Source organism: Macaca fascicularis, chromosome 14, assembly GCF_037993035.2.
Source record: "Macaca fascicularis isolate 582-1 chromosome 14, T2T-MFA8v1.1".
Taxonomy (NCBI): Eukaryota; Metazoa; Chordata; class Mammalia; order Primates; family Cercopithecidae; genus Macaca; species Macaca fascicularis.
Window position 1 is genome coordinate 77,342,767 of NC_088388.1, and position 14,859 is coordinate 77,357,625.

At 39.9% G+C, this 14,859-nt stretch overlaps 1 protein-coding gene across 12 annotated transcripts in view; it reads right to left on the reverse strand.

Moving 5' to 3' along the window:
* The window catches only part of NARS2 (asparaginyl-tRNA synthetase 2, mitochondrial), a 137,114-nt gene that overhangs the window by 4,376 nt on the left and 117,879 nt on the right, over nt 1–14,859 (reverse strand). For 8 of the 12 annotated variants that reach the window (XM_074014891.1, XM_074014892.1, XM_074014890.1 and 5 more), the window contains 2 exons: nt 3,014–3,111; nt 734–760 (listed from right to left, as the gene is read on the reverse strand). In XM_074014891.1, the coding sequence (XP_073870992.1) occupies nt 734–760; nt 3,014–3,111 (125 nt within the window). The remainder of the gene's footprint in view (nt 1–733; nt 761–3,013; nt 3,112–14,859) is intronic. The other 4 variants (XM_074014889.1, XM_074014887.1, XM_045370229.2 and 1 more) reach the window with 1 other exon arrangement.

The window sequence follows — 14,859 nt, forward strand, 5'->3', positions numbered from 1 at the left end:
GCCAAGGATTTTGATTCAGAGAGACCAAGTCCCATCTCCATCCCTCAAACTGTGTGATCTTGGCTAAATTAGTTAACATCTGTGGGCCTCAAGCCTAGGGGGTAATAAGAAAGGGGTTAATAATAGTACCTAATTCACAGGGTGATAAGATGATTATATGAGATAATATACACAATTTTTTTTTTTTTTTTTTTTTGAGACGAAGTCTCGCTCCTGTCCCCCAGGCTGGAGTGCAATTGCATGATCTCGGCTCACTGCAACCTCCGTCTCCCGGGTTCAATCGATTCTCCTGCCTCAGCCTCCCAAGTAGCTGGGATTACAGGTGCCTGCCACCATGCCTGGCTAATTTTTGTATTTTCAGTAGAAACAGGGTTTCACCATGTTGACCAGGCTGGTCTCGAACTCCTGACTTCAGGTGATCCACCCGTCTTGGCCTCCCAAACTGCTGGGATTATAGGCGTGAGCCACCAAGCCCGGCCAATATACATAAAATTTTTAACATAATTATCTGACACACAATAAGTAGTAAGGAAATGAGAGCTATTATTACTATTTTTCAAGAACCCAAAAGAAGTAAGTAATCTTCTGAGCCCCCAACCCCTTCCCTGACCTAAGAAGAGTTAAGCTCACTGTTTTTCACACTCTTTCACCAGGTCTTGGGGATACAAGTAAAAACGCTTCTAGGCAACAGACAAGCAGCTAGAGTAAGAATTATTAGGGGCCACATTCTTACCATTGGTAGACTTCTGTAAGTCCTGATCTGTTAAAGGAAAATAAAATTCTTTCAGGGAATGGCAGTAAGATAACTATTAACCACTAAACATTTATTCTGGGTGTGTATAAAGACCTCTTTATAAAGAAGTAGATGACAAAGCCTATGCTCTCAAGTAATACTCAATATAGTTGAGGAGCTGAAACTATACAGTAAGTTAACCAATAGCACAAAATGTTATCAAATAAATGGTTTAGACAATAAATGTTATAGAAAGAAAATATGATCCAGAGTCCAAAGGAAGGGATTCACCTGAGATGAGTTTATTATCCTGTGACATAAGAAAAGCACTACTTTTAGGCAGGGTGCAGTGGCTCCTGCCTGTAATCCCAGCACTTTGGGAGGCCAAGGTGGGAGGATCACCTGAGATCAGGAGATCAAGACCAGCCTGGTCAACATGGTGAAACCCCATCTCTACTAGAAATACAAAACTTAGCTGGGTGTGGTGTGCATGCCTGTAGTCCCAGCTACTTGGGAAGCTGAGGTAGAAGGATTGCTTGAACCTAGGAGGCAGAAGTTGCAGTGAACCAAAATCATGCCACTGCACGCCAGTCTGGACAACAGAGTGAGACTCCATCTCAAAAAAAAAAAAAAAAAAGAGAAAAGAAAAAAAAAAAAAGAAAAGCACTATTATTACCAGTTAAGGTTGTTGGGAGGCACACACAGATGAGGGACACATAGACAAAACTTTCGTTCTTCAACATTAAAACAATAATATAGATTCTGAGGCTGCCTTTATAATATAGTTGCAAATTGATTCTTGTTTGAGAACTATTAATAAAACTTAAAATTCTTAGTGCTAATTGAAATTCAACTCAGCCCTTTAAAAAACGTGTTTTGGACTACAGTGATCTAATGTGACCACGAATATGAAAAATTCAAATACACAAAAATACAGAAAACATGAAGAGCAGCCACAGACAAATCCCTGAAATAGGGAATCATATATATCCACTTCATTAAGAAACATACATGTGGCTATTATCAGGTATTAGGTAAACTTTTAATGTTATGAGGAAAGGTTTCCTGGAGGAAGGAAGCAAGCAAAGAAAACAGACCAATTAATCTTTCAACAGATGAGGTTTCTTGCCATGTGTGATTTGTATTGTGCTTTTTAAAAAACATAGAGAATACTCAGATTCTTTCCAACTAGAGTCTGACCTTCAGTTCCACAGCTTTCTCAGGACTTTTTTAACACTGTAATAGTAGTAAGGAGTTAGTGATCTAACGAATATAGAGTCTTTCTCAAACCTATGTATCTACACCTTTCTTTTGGATCCTAACCCAATAGAGCAGTCCAGATGAGTGGGGTAACAAAACTAAGTTACCCAAGATTTTTACATATAGGTTGGGACCTTGACAAAGCATCAACTTTTAAAACATTTTCCCCATTAGGAAAAGAAGGCCTCACAAATGGCTAACGGAGTATTTTCAAACAATTATGGCTTTTCCAGGTTACTATGAAACCCAGTACTATCTGGAGAGAATGAGGCATACAGAATAGTAAAAGTCTTTTTTTTTTTTTTTTTTTTTTTAAAGTCTGGCAGTACTTTTACTAAAGTAGAAATCATGGAAAACAGGTATGGTTAGTTTAGGCAGTCATTATGGCATACACATGTATATGTAGGAGCGGCAGTTCAATTAGAAACGCAATTCCTTACTCCCCGTCTCTGAAACATTCTCTATGTGTTTACAGATTTATTTCCCAGTTCTCAAACAGCAAGTTAAACTTAATCAAATAGCTAAATCAAGACCCCTACATAGAAGAGAATCTGAGGAAGTGAAATGTGCTTATTCTAAATGCTATCTGACTAGTCTTCTTTCCCCAACTTCATCCTTTCCCTGGCTCAGAGTCTGTCTTTATGTCTCTACAGAAGTCTGCCAATCATAATTGAGAGTAAATAAAGAATACAGATAAGATAAAAATGTAGGACAAGTTTTAAGGGGGAACTCTCTCTTCTCATTTTATTATTAACTTTTTAAAAAGCTACTTTCCACAGGGAAAGGTATGTAAAAATAGTGGGCAAATATCACTGTGGGTTTTTCATGTAAGAGTTCCATTCCTGAAGAAAGGGAAGCTCAGAGATAAATTAACAACTTGCTCAAGGACACAGAGAATCTGAGATCCAGTTCTGTCAGGCACTGAGGCCCAGGGTCTTCACTCTGTTACTACGCAATGACCACCTCTGAGCGCCTTATGCTCAGTTTCTAAACTGTGTTTCTTTTAGGTCTGACCATTACCTGGCTAAGCGCTCCTCTAAGAAATGGTATCGTTCTTCTCTGAGGCCTCCTCCAAAGAGTTCCCCAACTCCAGGAACCAGAAGATCAACAGCAGCAACCTAGGAAAAAAAAATTATTAGCATTATATTTTCAGGTGATTCCAACAGTCAGTTTCTGAAGCAAGTAAACGTTTAACATTTTGGCAATGGCTAATTAACTACCTACCAGAATCTTACTGACTACATACAATTACAAGTGGACAATTTCCTCTCTTTTGTACCATTTGTGTGGTATACTTAACAAAAATGTATTTTCTTCATAAATGTGACAGAAATGTTAATTATAAAAATGTGGAAAGTGTTAAAAATTATGAAACATTAAAAATCACCTATCACCACCAGAAACAATTACATTTTTGTGGATTTCCTTTCATATTTTTTCTCTTATACATTTAAAAAGTATAATTACAGATAAAAACTTACCACTTGTCTTACCAAATATACAAACTAATATTTTTCCTATATTAGTAAAAATACTTCACGTTGTTTTAATAGCTTTAATGTTTAATAGTTTATTGATCGGAATTACAATTTTTTAACTGCTTTCCTTTTTAGTTAAACATTTAAGGTGTATTTTTGTCTGTTTTCTCTTATAACGTGGCAATGAAGAGTTTAATTTGTAGTATTGCTATTAGGACATATAAAATAAATTCTGATTATTAATCAAAGAAGTACAAAATTAAAAGAACAAGATACCATTCTGGAGTTATCAAATGGAGATGACAGCCGGGCACAGTAGCTCATGCCTGTAATCCTAGCACTTTGGGAGACTCAGGTGAGCAGACTGCCTGAGCTCAGAAGTTCAAGACCACCTTGCGGGCAACATGGTACAACCCCCATCCCTACTAAAACACAAAAAATTAACTGGGCTTGGTGGTGCATGTCTGTAATCCCAGCTACTTGGGAGGTCGAGGCAGGAGAATTGCTTGAACCCAGGAGGTGGAGGCTGCAGTGACCCAAGATTGCACCACTGCACTCTAGCCTGGGCCACAGAGCAAGACTCCGTCTCAAAAAAAAAAAAAAAAAAGTTATAAGAAGATAATATATCCGCAAAACTAAGTCTGAAAGAAAAAATATAGGCAAATAAGATAAACAATACAGATAACAGAATGGATAAACCAATACGCTCACATAACTGATACAACCTTTCTGGTCAGCAATTTGGCAACAGATAACCAAACGCCTGAAAAATGCAATACATTTTGACTCAGCAAGCAGTTCAAGGAACCTATCCTAAGAAAATCAGAGATGCAAAAAAAGATTAACACGCAGGATGTTTGGCATTACTTATGACAAAAAGTTCAAATGTACATCAACAGACTATCAGATACATTTTAGAAAAAAGACTATTATCTACATAATGAGATGTTGGGTTGCTACTGTGATGAGATTACAGGTATTTTAGAATTGTTTTCCTCTTTTATTTGTATTTTCTTACAAAATTAGTAATATTTAATTTTTCAGGCTAGGTGCAGTGGCTCACGCCTGTAATCCCAACACTTTGGGAAGTCAAGGTGGGCGGATCACCTGAGGTCAGGCGTTTGAGACCAGCCTGGCCAACCTAGTGAAACCCCCTCTCTGCCAAAAATACAAAAATGAGCCAGGCACAGTGGCGCATGCCTGTAGTCCCGGCTGTTCGGGAGGCATGAGGAATTGCTTAAACCCGTGAGGCAGAGGTTGCAGTGAGCCAAGATCATGCCACTGTACTCCAGCCTGGATGACAGAGTGAGATTTTGTCTGCCCCCCCAAAAAATAATTAAAAAAAAATTTTTTTAATGTTTATTTGTGGCTGGGCATGGTGGCATGTGCTTGTAGTCCTGGCTACTTAGGAAGCTGAGGTGGGAAAACTGCTTGAGGCCAGGAATTCGAGACCAGCCTGGACAACACAGCAAGACTGTGTCCCTACAAAATAATTTAAAAATGTTTATTTGCAGCTGGGTGTGGTGGTGCATGACTGTGGTCCCAGCTACTTGTCAAGCTCAGGCAGGAAGATCACTTGAGCCCAGGAGTTCGAAGTTGCAGTGAATCATGATCATACCACCTGTACTCTAGTCTAGGTGACCGGCAAGACCTTGTCTCCCAAAAAAAAAAAAAAAAAAAAAATTGCTATCTGTATTATTTTGTGACTTTCCTGTCTTTTGGGCAGGTAGACATTTTTAAGCCCAAGAACCTGAAGGCACAAAACTAAGATTTAGTGTAACAAATGAAAAATGAGGAATCTATAAAACACATTTTAATCTTTAAATGTCACATTACCTTATAAACATTTTTAAAACTTCACCTCACTCTGCCATTAAGCTATCCCCTTCCCAGTTTTGATTTAGAAACTTTTGATTGAGATATACTCTACGAATAATCAACATTAATAAAGAATAATTCAAGAATCTGCCCCCAATGCTGTACACCTTATCCTCATTACTATCATTAAAGAGAAAAACCTCAGCTCTGATCCTCATCACTAGGCTGAATAAGAATAAGCGAGAACAGCTACACAATTAATATGGCTGAGCTCTAATCAGGACCCTGCAGTTATTCTTTCTGTCCTTAGAGCAAGGAGAAAGTCTGGTATCTTTATTTCCTCATGTCTTGCTTTGAGATATGGCTAAAATATGACAGGAGTTGAGAGACACGTGGTAAAAATTTTGTTCTTTTCTTACCTTCAATCCAGAGTGTTAAATTTAGAATTATAGGCAATCAACTTTGGAAGAGAATAGTCAACCAGTGGCTCTCTTGCCTCTGCTTGAAAATATTTAAAGCCCGAGAAACAGTAGCCTTGAAACAGAGCATTCCATCCTTGTTTAGCTCTAAAATTAACTCAAAATGGATTAAAGATTTAAATATAAGATCTGAAATCGGCCGGGTGCGGTGGCTCAAGCCTGTAATCCTAGCACTTTGGGAGGCCAAGATGGGCGGATCACGAGGTCAGGAGATCAAGACCATCCTGGCTAACCCGGTGAAACCCCGTCTCTACTAAAAAAACACAAAAAACTAGCCGGGCGAGGTGGCTGGCGCCTGTAGTCCCAGCTACTCGGGAGGCTGAGGCAGGAGAATGGCGTAAACCCGGGAGGAGGAGCTTGCAGTGAGCTGAGATCCGGCCACTGCACTCCAGCCTGAGCAACAGAGCGAGACTCCGTCTCAAAAAAAAAAAAAAAAAAAGATCTGAAATCATAAAACTGCTAGAAATAAATATAGGCCGGGCGCGGTGGCTCACGCCTGTAATCCCAGCACTTTGGGAGGCCGAGGCGGGTGGATCACAAGGTCAGGAGATTGAGACCATCCTGGCGAACATGGTGAAACCCCGTTTCTACTAAAAATACAAAAAATTAGCTGGGCATGGTGGCGGGCGCCTGTAGTCCCAGCTACTCGAGAGGCTGAGGCAGGAGAATGGTGTGAACCCGGGAGGCGGAGGTTGCAGCGAGCCGAGATAGCGCCACTACACTCCAGCCTGGGTGACAGAGCCAGACTTTGTCTCAAAAAAAAATAGAAAAAGTTCGATGACATTGGTCTGGGCAATGATTTCTTTTTGGAGATGACTCCAAAAGCACACAACCAAAGCAAAACCAGACAAATGAGATGGTATCAAACTAAAAAGCTTCTGCACAGCAAAGGAAACAATTAACAAAGTGAAGAGACAACTCAAAGAATGGGAGAAAATATTTGCAAACCATACATCTTATAAGGGGTTAATACCCCAAATATATAAGAAAATATATAAGGAACTCATACAACTCAACAAGAAAACAACGTGATTAAAAAAAGGTAAAGGAATCTGAACGGACATTTCTAAAAAAAAAAAAAAAGAAAAGAAAAAAGAAAAAAAAACCACACAAATGACTAATAGGTACAAGAAAAAATGCTCAACATCACTAATTATTAAGAAAATGAAAATTAAAACCACACTGAGCTATCACTTCACACCTGTTAGAATTTTTTTTTTCCTTCCTACATTTATATTTTTAAATAGAGATGGGGTCTCGCTATGTTGCTTAGGCTGGACTTGAACTCCTGGGTTCAGGCGATCTCCTGCCTCAGCCTTCTGAGTAGCTGGGATTACAGGCACATGCCACCACCACACCCAGTTTTGAATGGCTTTTATAAAAAGATGAAAAATAAGTTTGGAGAGAAAAGGAACTCATACGCTGCGGGTGGGAATGTAAATTAGTACAGCCATTATGAGAAATGGTATGGAAGTTCCTCAAAAACCTCAAAACAGAACACACACCTCAGCAATCCCACTTCTGGGTATACATATCCAAAGGAATAGAAATCAGTATGTCGGTGGTGATATCTGCACTCTAACGTTCACTGCAGCATTATTCACAATAGTAGAGACACGGAAACAACCCAGGTGCCCATCAACAGATGAATGGACAAATATTGTAATGGACAATAAAATACTATTTATACATAATAAAATACTATTCAGCCTTAAGAAGAGTGGTAAATCCAGTCACTTGTGACACATGGATGAATCCAGAGGATATTGTGCTAAGTGAAATACGCCAACCACAGAAAGACAAATACCACATGATTTCACTTACATGTGGAAACTAATAAGCTGAAAGAATAGAAATAGATAAAAGAATGGTTACCAGAGGCTGGAGTGGAAAGGAAGGGAATGAAGAGTTGCTGATCAAAGGGTACAAAGTTTCAGATAGACAGAGGAATGAGTTATTAACCAAAAGGTGCAAAATTTCAGGCAGAAGAATAGATTATGAGACATATTACATACAAGGTGACTATAGTCAACAATATGTATTATGTATTTTAAAATAACTAAGTGTAAATTTCAAATGTCTCACCATAAAAATGATAGGTAAGTCAGGTGAAGGATGTGCTAATTAGATTTAATCATACCACATTGTATACACATATCAAAACAGTATGTTATACCCCATAACGTTAGAGTGTTGCTTATACCCACTATATACATGAAACACTTGTCAGAACAAGACAAAACAAAAACAAACAAAAAAAGAAGGGATAGGCATATTCAAAATCTATCATTTTTAAGGTTTCAAAATAGGAGTGATTCCATGGGACAAGGGTGGGTAGTAATCACTTTTTTTTTTTTTTTGAGATGGAGTCTCGCTCTGTAGCCCAGGCTGCAGTACAGTGGCTCACTGCAACCTCCGCCTCAGCTTCCAGAGTAGCTGGGATTACAGGCACGTGCCACCGTGCCCAGCTAATTTTTGTATTTTTAGTAGAGACAGGGTTTCACCACGTTGGCCATGTTGGTCTTGAACTCCTGACCTCGTGATCCGCCCGCCACATCCTCCCAAAAGTGCTGGGATTACAGGTGTGAGCCACTGCGCCTGGCAGTAATCACTTTTGATACTGTGAGTACACGTAAAGCTTAAAGCCAAGGCTAGAAAGGTCTACTGCCTCAAAAAGATGCTGGAGAATCAGAGACTATGGAATAACCGGAAGAAGGTAGTCCAGATGAGGCTGGTGACCAGTGATAATGAAGATGAGGCAATCCTTGGTTAGATGTTCTGCTTTCTCTGTAGTTCATGAGCATCAAATGAGAGATGTACTTGTTGCTGGATCTTGCTGCTAAGACAAATAAAACAAACAAAAGCCCTCTGGGGCTTTTTGCATGCAGATCTAAATCATGTTAATTTTGGATCTTAATTCTTTTAATGCTATGTTTAGAGGAATATAAAAGACTCATATTTATCTTTGATTATAAACTTCCTTTAATATTTGAGTTCAGGAGAGAGTTCACTGTGTAACCACACTGACTTTAGACTTTTCTGTCTGGCTTTTATTTATCTGGAATATCTGCAATTGCATAGTTATAGTGTAACTGGAAGTTTCTAAACCTTTTGAGTCACCTTAAATTTTTTTTTTTTTTTTTTTGAGATGGAATCTCACTCCGTCACCCAGGCAGGAGTGCAGTGGCGTGATCTCTGCTCACTGCAAGCTCTGCCTCCCAGGTTCACGCCATTTTCTTGCCTCAGTCTCCCGAGTAGCTGGGACTACAGGCACCCACCACCACGCTGGCTAATTTTTTGTATTTTTAGTAGAGACAGGGCTTCACCGTGTTAGCCAGGATGGTCTTGATCTCCTAACCTCATGATTCGCCTGCCTTGGCCTCCCAAAGTGCTGGGATTACAGCCGTGAGATACCGCGCCCAGCTGAGTTGCCTTAAAAATCTTATGCCATGGTAGGATAGCTACAGTAAAAAAAAAAAAAAAAAAAAAAATTTCTCCCAAACTTGCCTTCCTAATTCCAGTGTACCTAACTGGTTATGCACAACTATTGCTGCACTTGCTATTATAAAATTAACGTGATAGTGGTTGTATTAGTCAGGATAGGCTAGGCTGAGCTATAGTCACAAACAACCCCAGAAGCTTACAACCAGGTTTCTCAATCTCAGCATTAATAACATTTTTAACCAGATACTTCTTTGTTGTGGAGGCCTGAACTGTGCACTGTGGGATATTTAGCAGCATAACTGGCCTCTACCCACTATATGCCAGTGGTGCTCCCCTAGTTGTGACAACCAAAAACATCTTCAGACATTGCCAAATTGGTGAAGAAGGAGGGGAACGTAATAATCCCTGGTTGAGAACCACTAGTTTAAAAGAATGAATGACTTTTTAAAAACATATGCCACATGTCCATCCTGGTCTAAAACTGATAGAATAATCTCTTTCTAGGGTACTGTTGGTCTTGGGGCAGACAGGCAGAAGAGCATGGATGACTATGTACTCAAAGTATTTGTACAGAAGCAACGTATGTTTGTCATTTCTCACATTCCTTGACCAATGCAAGTCATATGACTCAGGTCACATCAATGGGACAGGGAAGCATAATTGCCACTGGGGAAGAAGCAGAAACTATATGTGCACATACAACAGTTTTCCATGTTGCTTTTTCCTCATCTACATGGACTCTTAAACTTCTACCCTCCCAAACAATCCTTCAATGTTAATTAGAATTAAAGGCAGAACAGTAGTTCCCGTTATTTTCTTCCTCTGTACTCTGGGAGATAAACTAATCAGTATGAAAGAACTTATCAAAATAGGCTATTTTCACTGAATAAAAATTTTAGAAGACATCTGGATAGAGTCCCACATCACTATTATATTTTCACTTGGTACTAATTTTGTGGTATGCAGGAGGAACACGTTTCATCTTTGTTCTTTCTTTGCTTACATGGTCTGAAAATTCACATTCTCTCCAGTGAGTCAATTTCCTATGTTTCCTTGACAAGAGTGCAAGTTGCTTCCCCTAAGATATCTGTACCTTTTGAGCAAAGCATTTCTTTGCAATGCCTCATAATTATTTTAGGACCAAATGGTACTATTTCTTTTTCAACAAGGTCAGGTGAACCTCTGAAGAAAAGCCCACAAAAGCCTTGTGTGTTTTTTTCCCCCGCCGAGACTGAGTCTCACTCTGTCGCCCGGGCTGGAATGCAGTGGTGTGACCTCAGCTCACTGCAACCTCCGCCTCTCAGGTTCAAGTGATTCTCCTGCCAAGGCCTCCCAAGCAGCTGGGATTACAGGTGTGTGCCACCACGCCTGGCTAATTTTTGTAGCCAGTTTTGTAGGTAATTTTTGTAGTAGAGATGGGGTTTCACCATGTTGGGCAGGCAGGCCTCTAACTCCTGACCTCAAGTGATCTGCCCACCTGGGCCTCCAAAGTGCTGGGATTACAGGTGTGAGCCACTGTGTCCAGTCCTTGTTGTCTTTTCTTCCTCCATGTAACATTCTTCTTTTCTCTTTTACTTCAGGTTTAGTTTCCCTTCCACCATATCAGATTCTAATACTTCCTGTTTTTCTTTTATAACTATATCCTCTTACCTAGCTAAAGATTCTGCACACTCTGAGAAGTTATAATACAGCAAAGTATTCTTCAATTACAAATAAAGACACATTTTGAATATACAGAGTGTACTTTCTTCGGGTATATCAAAAATACTGCATTCTCTAGAGATCACCAGAACAATTCCCTCAAATTTTCATACTTTTTGGTTAGGATTGAAATTCCAGGTATAATTCTTCTCCTTGCATCTCCCCCTGGTAACGACTGGGCTAGTTACTAGAAAAACTACCTATTTCTCCTGGGTTCTACTAGAGATAAAAGGTACATAAAGATATAATACAAACACACAGGCAATTACACAAATTTTTTGGAGAAGTAATGACAAAAACTTGATTGTGTGTTTCCCAAGTTACTGGGAGGCGGTTAAGAGTGCAAGCAGGTTGGAAACAAGAAAGTTGGCATTTGCTGGTGATGATAACTTGCCTTTATGGGCTGGCAGGTCTGTGGTTTATGGGAGGCCGAGACTGGCTTAAAGAGCCAAGGACAATGAAGACATGAGGAATTAACTTTGATTAGGGAAAGTGGGGAGGGTTCATCGATAAATAAAAAGTGCTGTAGTAGAGATCAGATTTTATCATAGCTAACCATAAAGCATTAGGTGCTACAAGAAAAATACAGATAAAGTACTACAAATAATCATATAGCCCATGATCACTATCAAAAGCACAGATATTGATTGTCTACTAATGGTTCTTCCAGCCAATTCCAGTGTGCTTTTAGAGTACTGCAAAGGTGACTCTGAAATTGAGCTACCGTCAATACCCACTTTCTGCCCATTTGGCTGTTGCATGCCAGGCTCTCCAAATAGGTGGACTCTACAGCACATCTTAAGCAAGTTGAAGCACATCATCTTTGCCCTGGGAGATGAGCTGCAAGCTTTTGAACATCCTGTTAGGAAGTATCCATATCTTTTAATTAGATGACCAAACACATACTTATTTATTCCTGTAGGTTTCATCTATGATTCTTTTTAATTAAAAAATATTTTAAAAAAATTTTTTTTGAGATGGAGTCTCACTCTGTTGCCAGGCTGGAGTATAGTGGTGCGATCTCAGCTCACTGCAACCTCCGCCTCCCATGTTCAAGCGATTCTCCTGCCTCAGCCTCCCAAGTAGCTGGGATTACAGGTGTGTGCCACCACGCCCAGCTAATTTTTTATATTTTTAGTAGAGATGGGGTTTTACCATGTTGGCCAGGCTGGTCTCGATCTCTTGACCTTGTGATCCACCCGCCTCGGCCTCCTAAAGTGCTGGGATTACAGGCGTAAGCCACCGTGCCTGGATGAATTTTTTTTTTTTTTTTTTGCCACTCTGCCACTCAGGTTGCAGTGGTATGAGTGTGGCTCAATGCCGCCTTGACCTGCCAGGTTCAAGCAATCCTCCTAACTCAGCCTCTCTGAGTAGCAAGGATTACAGGCGCAGGTCACCACAGCAGGCTATTTTATTTTTTTTGTACAGACAGGGTCTCAATTTGTTGCTCACACTGGTCTCAAACTCCTAGGCTCAAGTGATCTTCCTGCTTCTACCTCCCAAAGTGCTGGGATGACAGGCATAAGTCACCACGCCCAGCTCTATGATTATTTCTAAGCAACACAGATGATAAATAATGGCATAGGAACCTTCAAAATAATTCAGCCTTCCTATATTACTCTTTTTCTTGGAACTTCAATTAACCACAGCCAAAAATCAGCCATGAACTTGAATTTTTGAAAGTCCTTCTCAACGGACAATCACCTGTACTTTATGGAAAAAGGTACGGTTCAAAGAGAAAGGAAAGTAGGACCAGAAAATACATAGTATATCTGTAGGTCTGGTGGTTACTGGGAGTAATGAGTTATATAATGAACAGGAACCAGAACTAAATCTACCATTAAGGAATTCACTGGTTGCACTGCGAAACTTCTTCCAAGTTGACCAAATCTGAGCACTTTTGCAACCAAAAATGTCTATTGTTTCTATGCATCGCTGGGAGATTTGAATTAAGTAGGACTTTAGCTCTGCTGACCTTTTACTTTCCTACACAGGTAACAATGGAGACTACAGATCATTTTCCTAAGCTTTCCCTAATTCCTCTATTCCTTAACAAAACCAATTCCACTTTGGGAACATCTTATAGGCCCAGAATGCTCTCTGACACATCTTCCTCCACTTAGTATGAGTTTTGATTCTGCTTAAGTCACACAGCTGCAGTGGCATGCTGTCTAGAAATAGTTTATGCTGGTATTCAAGCTGAACAAACCCTGATTTCTATTTATGACACTCCCTTCTGACTCTTTGATTCCAATCAATGCACTGAAAATAAAACTCAGACCCTGAATAAAAAAAAAAAACACAGGCTAGATGGGAACAAGGCTTACAATACATAACCTTTACAATACATACATAATGCTAAAGTTGAAAGAGGGAGAAAGTTTAATGTCCCTTCCTCTGCTACCTCTCTTCCTACCTATCTCAGTATTTTTAAATATTGATGAAAACCACAAATCGAACGCCTCCTTATTCAGTTTCTCACAGGCTGTTACTAACAATGGGGCAAGGTTATACACTAGTATCAGAAGAAAAAGAATGCTCCACAAACCATAGGAAACATGTTTGTGGTTTTTGCTGTAACTGATGAAAATACATAGTATTTTGGCCCTAAAAACAAACTAGGCACAATTAGAAAAGAGGGCTTTCCAGATGTGATGGTGAAGAGATGCAGATGGGATGCAGGCAACAATGGCTGAAAATGGACTTTGGCTACTATAATGGCTAGCCAGTTTTACTACTGCTGCTGTCTAGAAGAGGCAAAAGTCTTACATTTTGCAAAGATACTACTAATGGTTTCAAAGGAATGGAATTCTTACCTTGCTCCCAAACATGTATTCCCTTTCCCTCATAGTCAAGACAGATTTACCACATTACTTCCTTCCTTAGGGAGCTCTAAATTTCAACTGAACCAGAAGAAAACATCAGTTGAGAACTCACAAAGGTTCACGTATGAGTTCCTCCACTTGAGAGAAGACAACATTTCTGTAAACAGCACCAGTCTACTTTTTATAATTAAAGTACGACGCATGGGAATCACTTGTGACTCCTCTCTCTTCCTTTTCTTTCTAGTTTATTTCATAGACTGATATGGTTTGGATATTTGTGCCCTCTCAATTTCATGTGGAAATGTGATCCCCCAATGTTGGAAGTAGGGTCCAGGGGCAGGCGCTGATCATGGGGGTAGGCTCCTCATGAATGGCATTGTGCCATTCCTATGGTAATGGGCTCTTGCTCTATTAGTTCACATGAGAGCTGGTTGTTTAAAACAGACTGACATCTCTTCCCTTCTTTCTTGCTCTCTGTTTTGCCATGTGACATGCCTATTCCCTCTTTGCCTTTTTGTCATGAGTAAAAGCTTCCTGAGGCCACACCAGAAGCTAAGATGTTGATGCCATTCTTGTATAGTCTACAGAACCACGAGCCAAATAAAGCTCTTTGTTTTATAAATTTACCAAGTCTCAGGTTTTCTTTCTTTTTTTTTTTTTTTTTGAGACATAGTCTCATTCTGTCCCCTGGGCTGGAGTGCAGTGGTGTGATCTCAGCTCACTGCAACCTCCACTTTCTGGGTTCAAGCGATTCTCCTGCCTCAGCCTCCCAAGTAGCTGGGATTACAGGCACCCGCCACTACACCCAGCTTATTTTTTGTATTTTCAGTAGAGATGGGTTTTCACCATGTTGGCCAGGCTGGTCTCGAACTCCTGACCTTGTGATTCGCCTGCCTTGGCCTCCCAAAGTGCTGGGATTAGAAGCGTGAGCTACCGTGCCCTGCCAGTCTCAGGTATTTTTTATAGCAATTTAGAGCAACTCTATTTTACTAAAATGGACTAACACAGAGACCATTGTTTATTCCTTCAGAATGTTTTAGTTTCACTTCTTCCTCTGCATTTTCACTGTTGAGATTATAAGCAAAAGTCCCATAACTATGTTACTTGTCTTTAATTTCCCC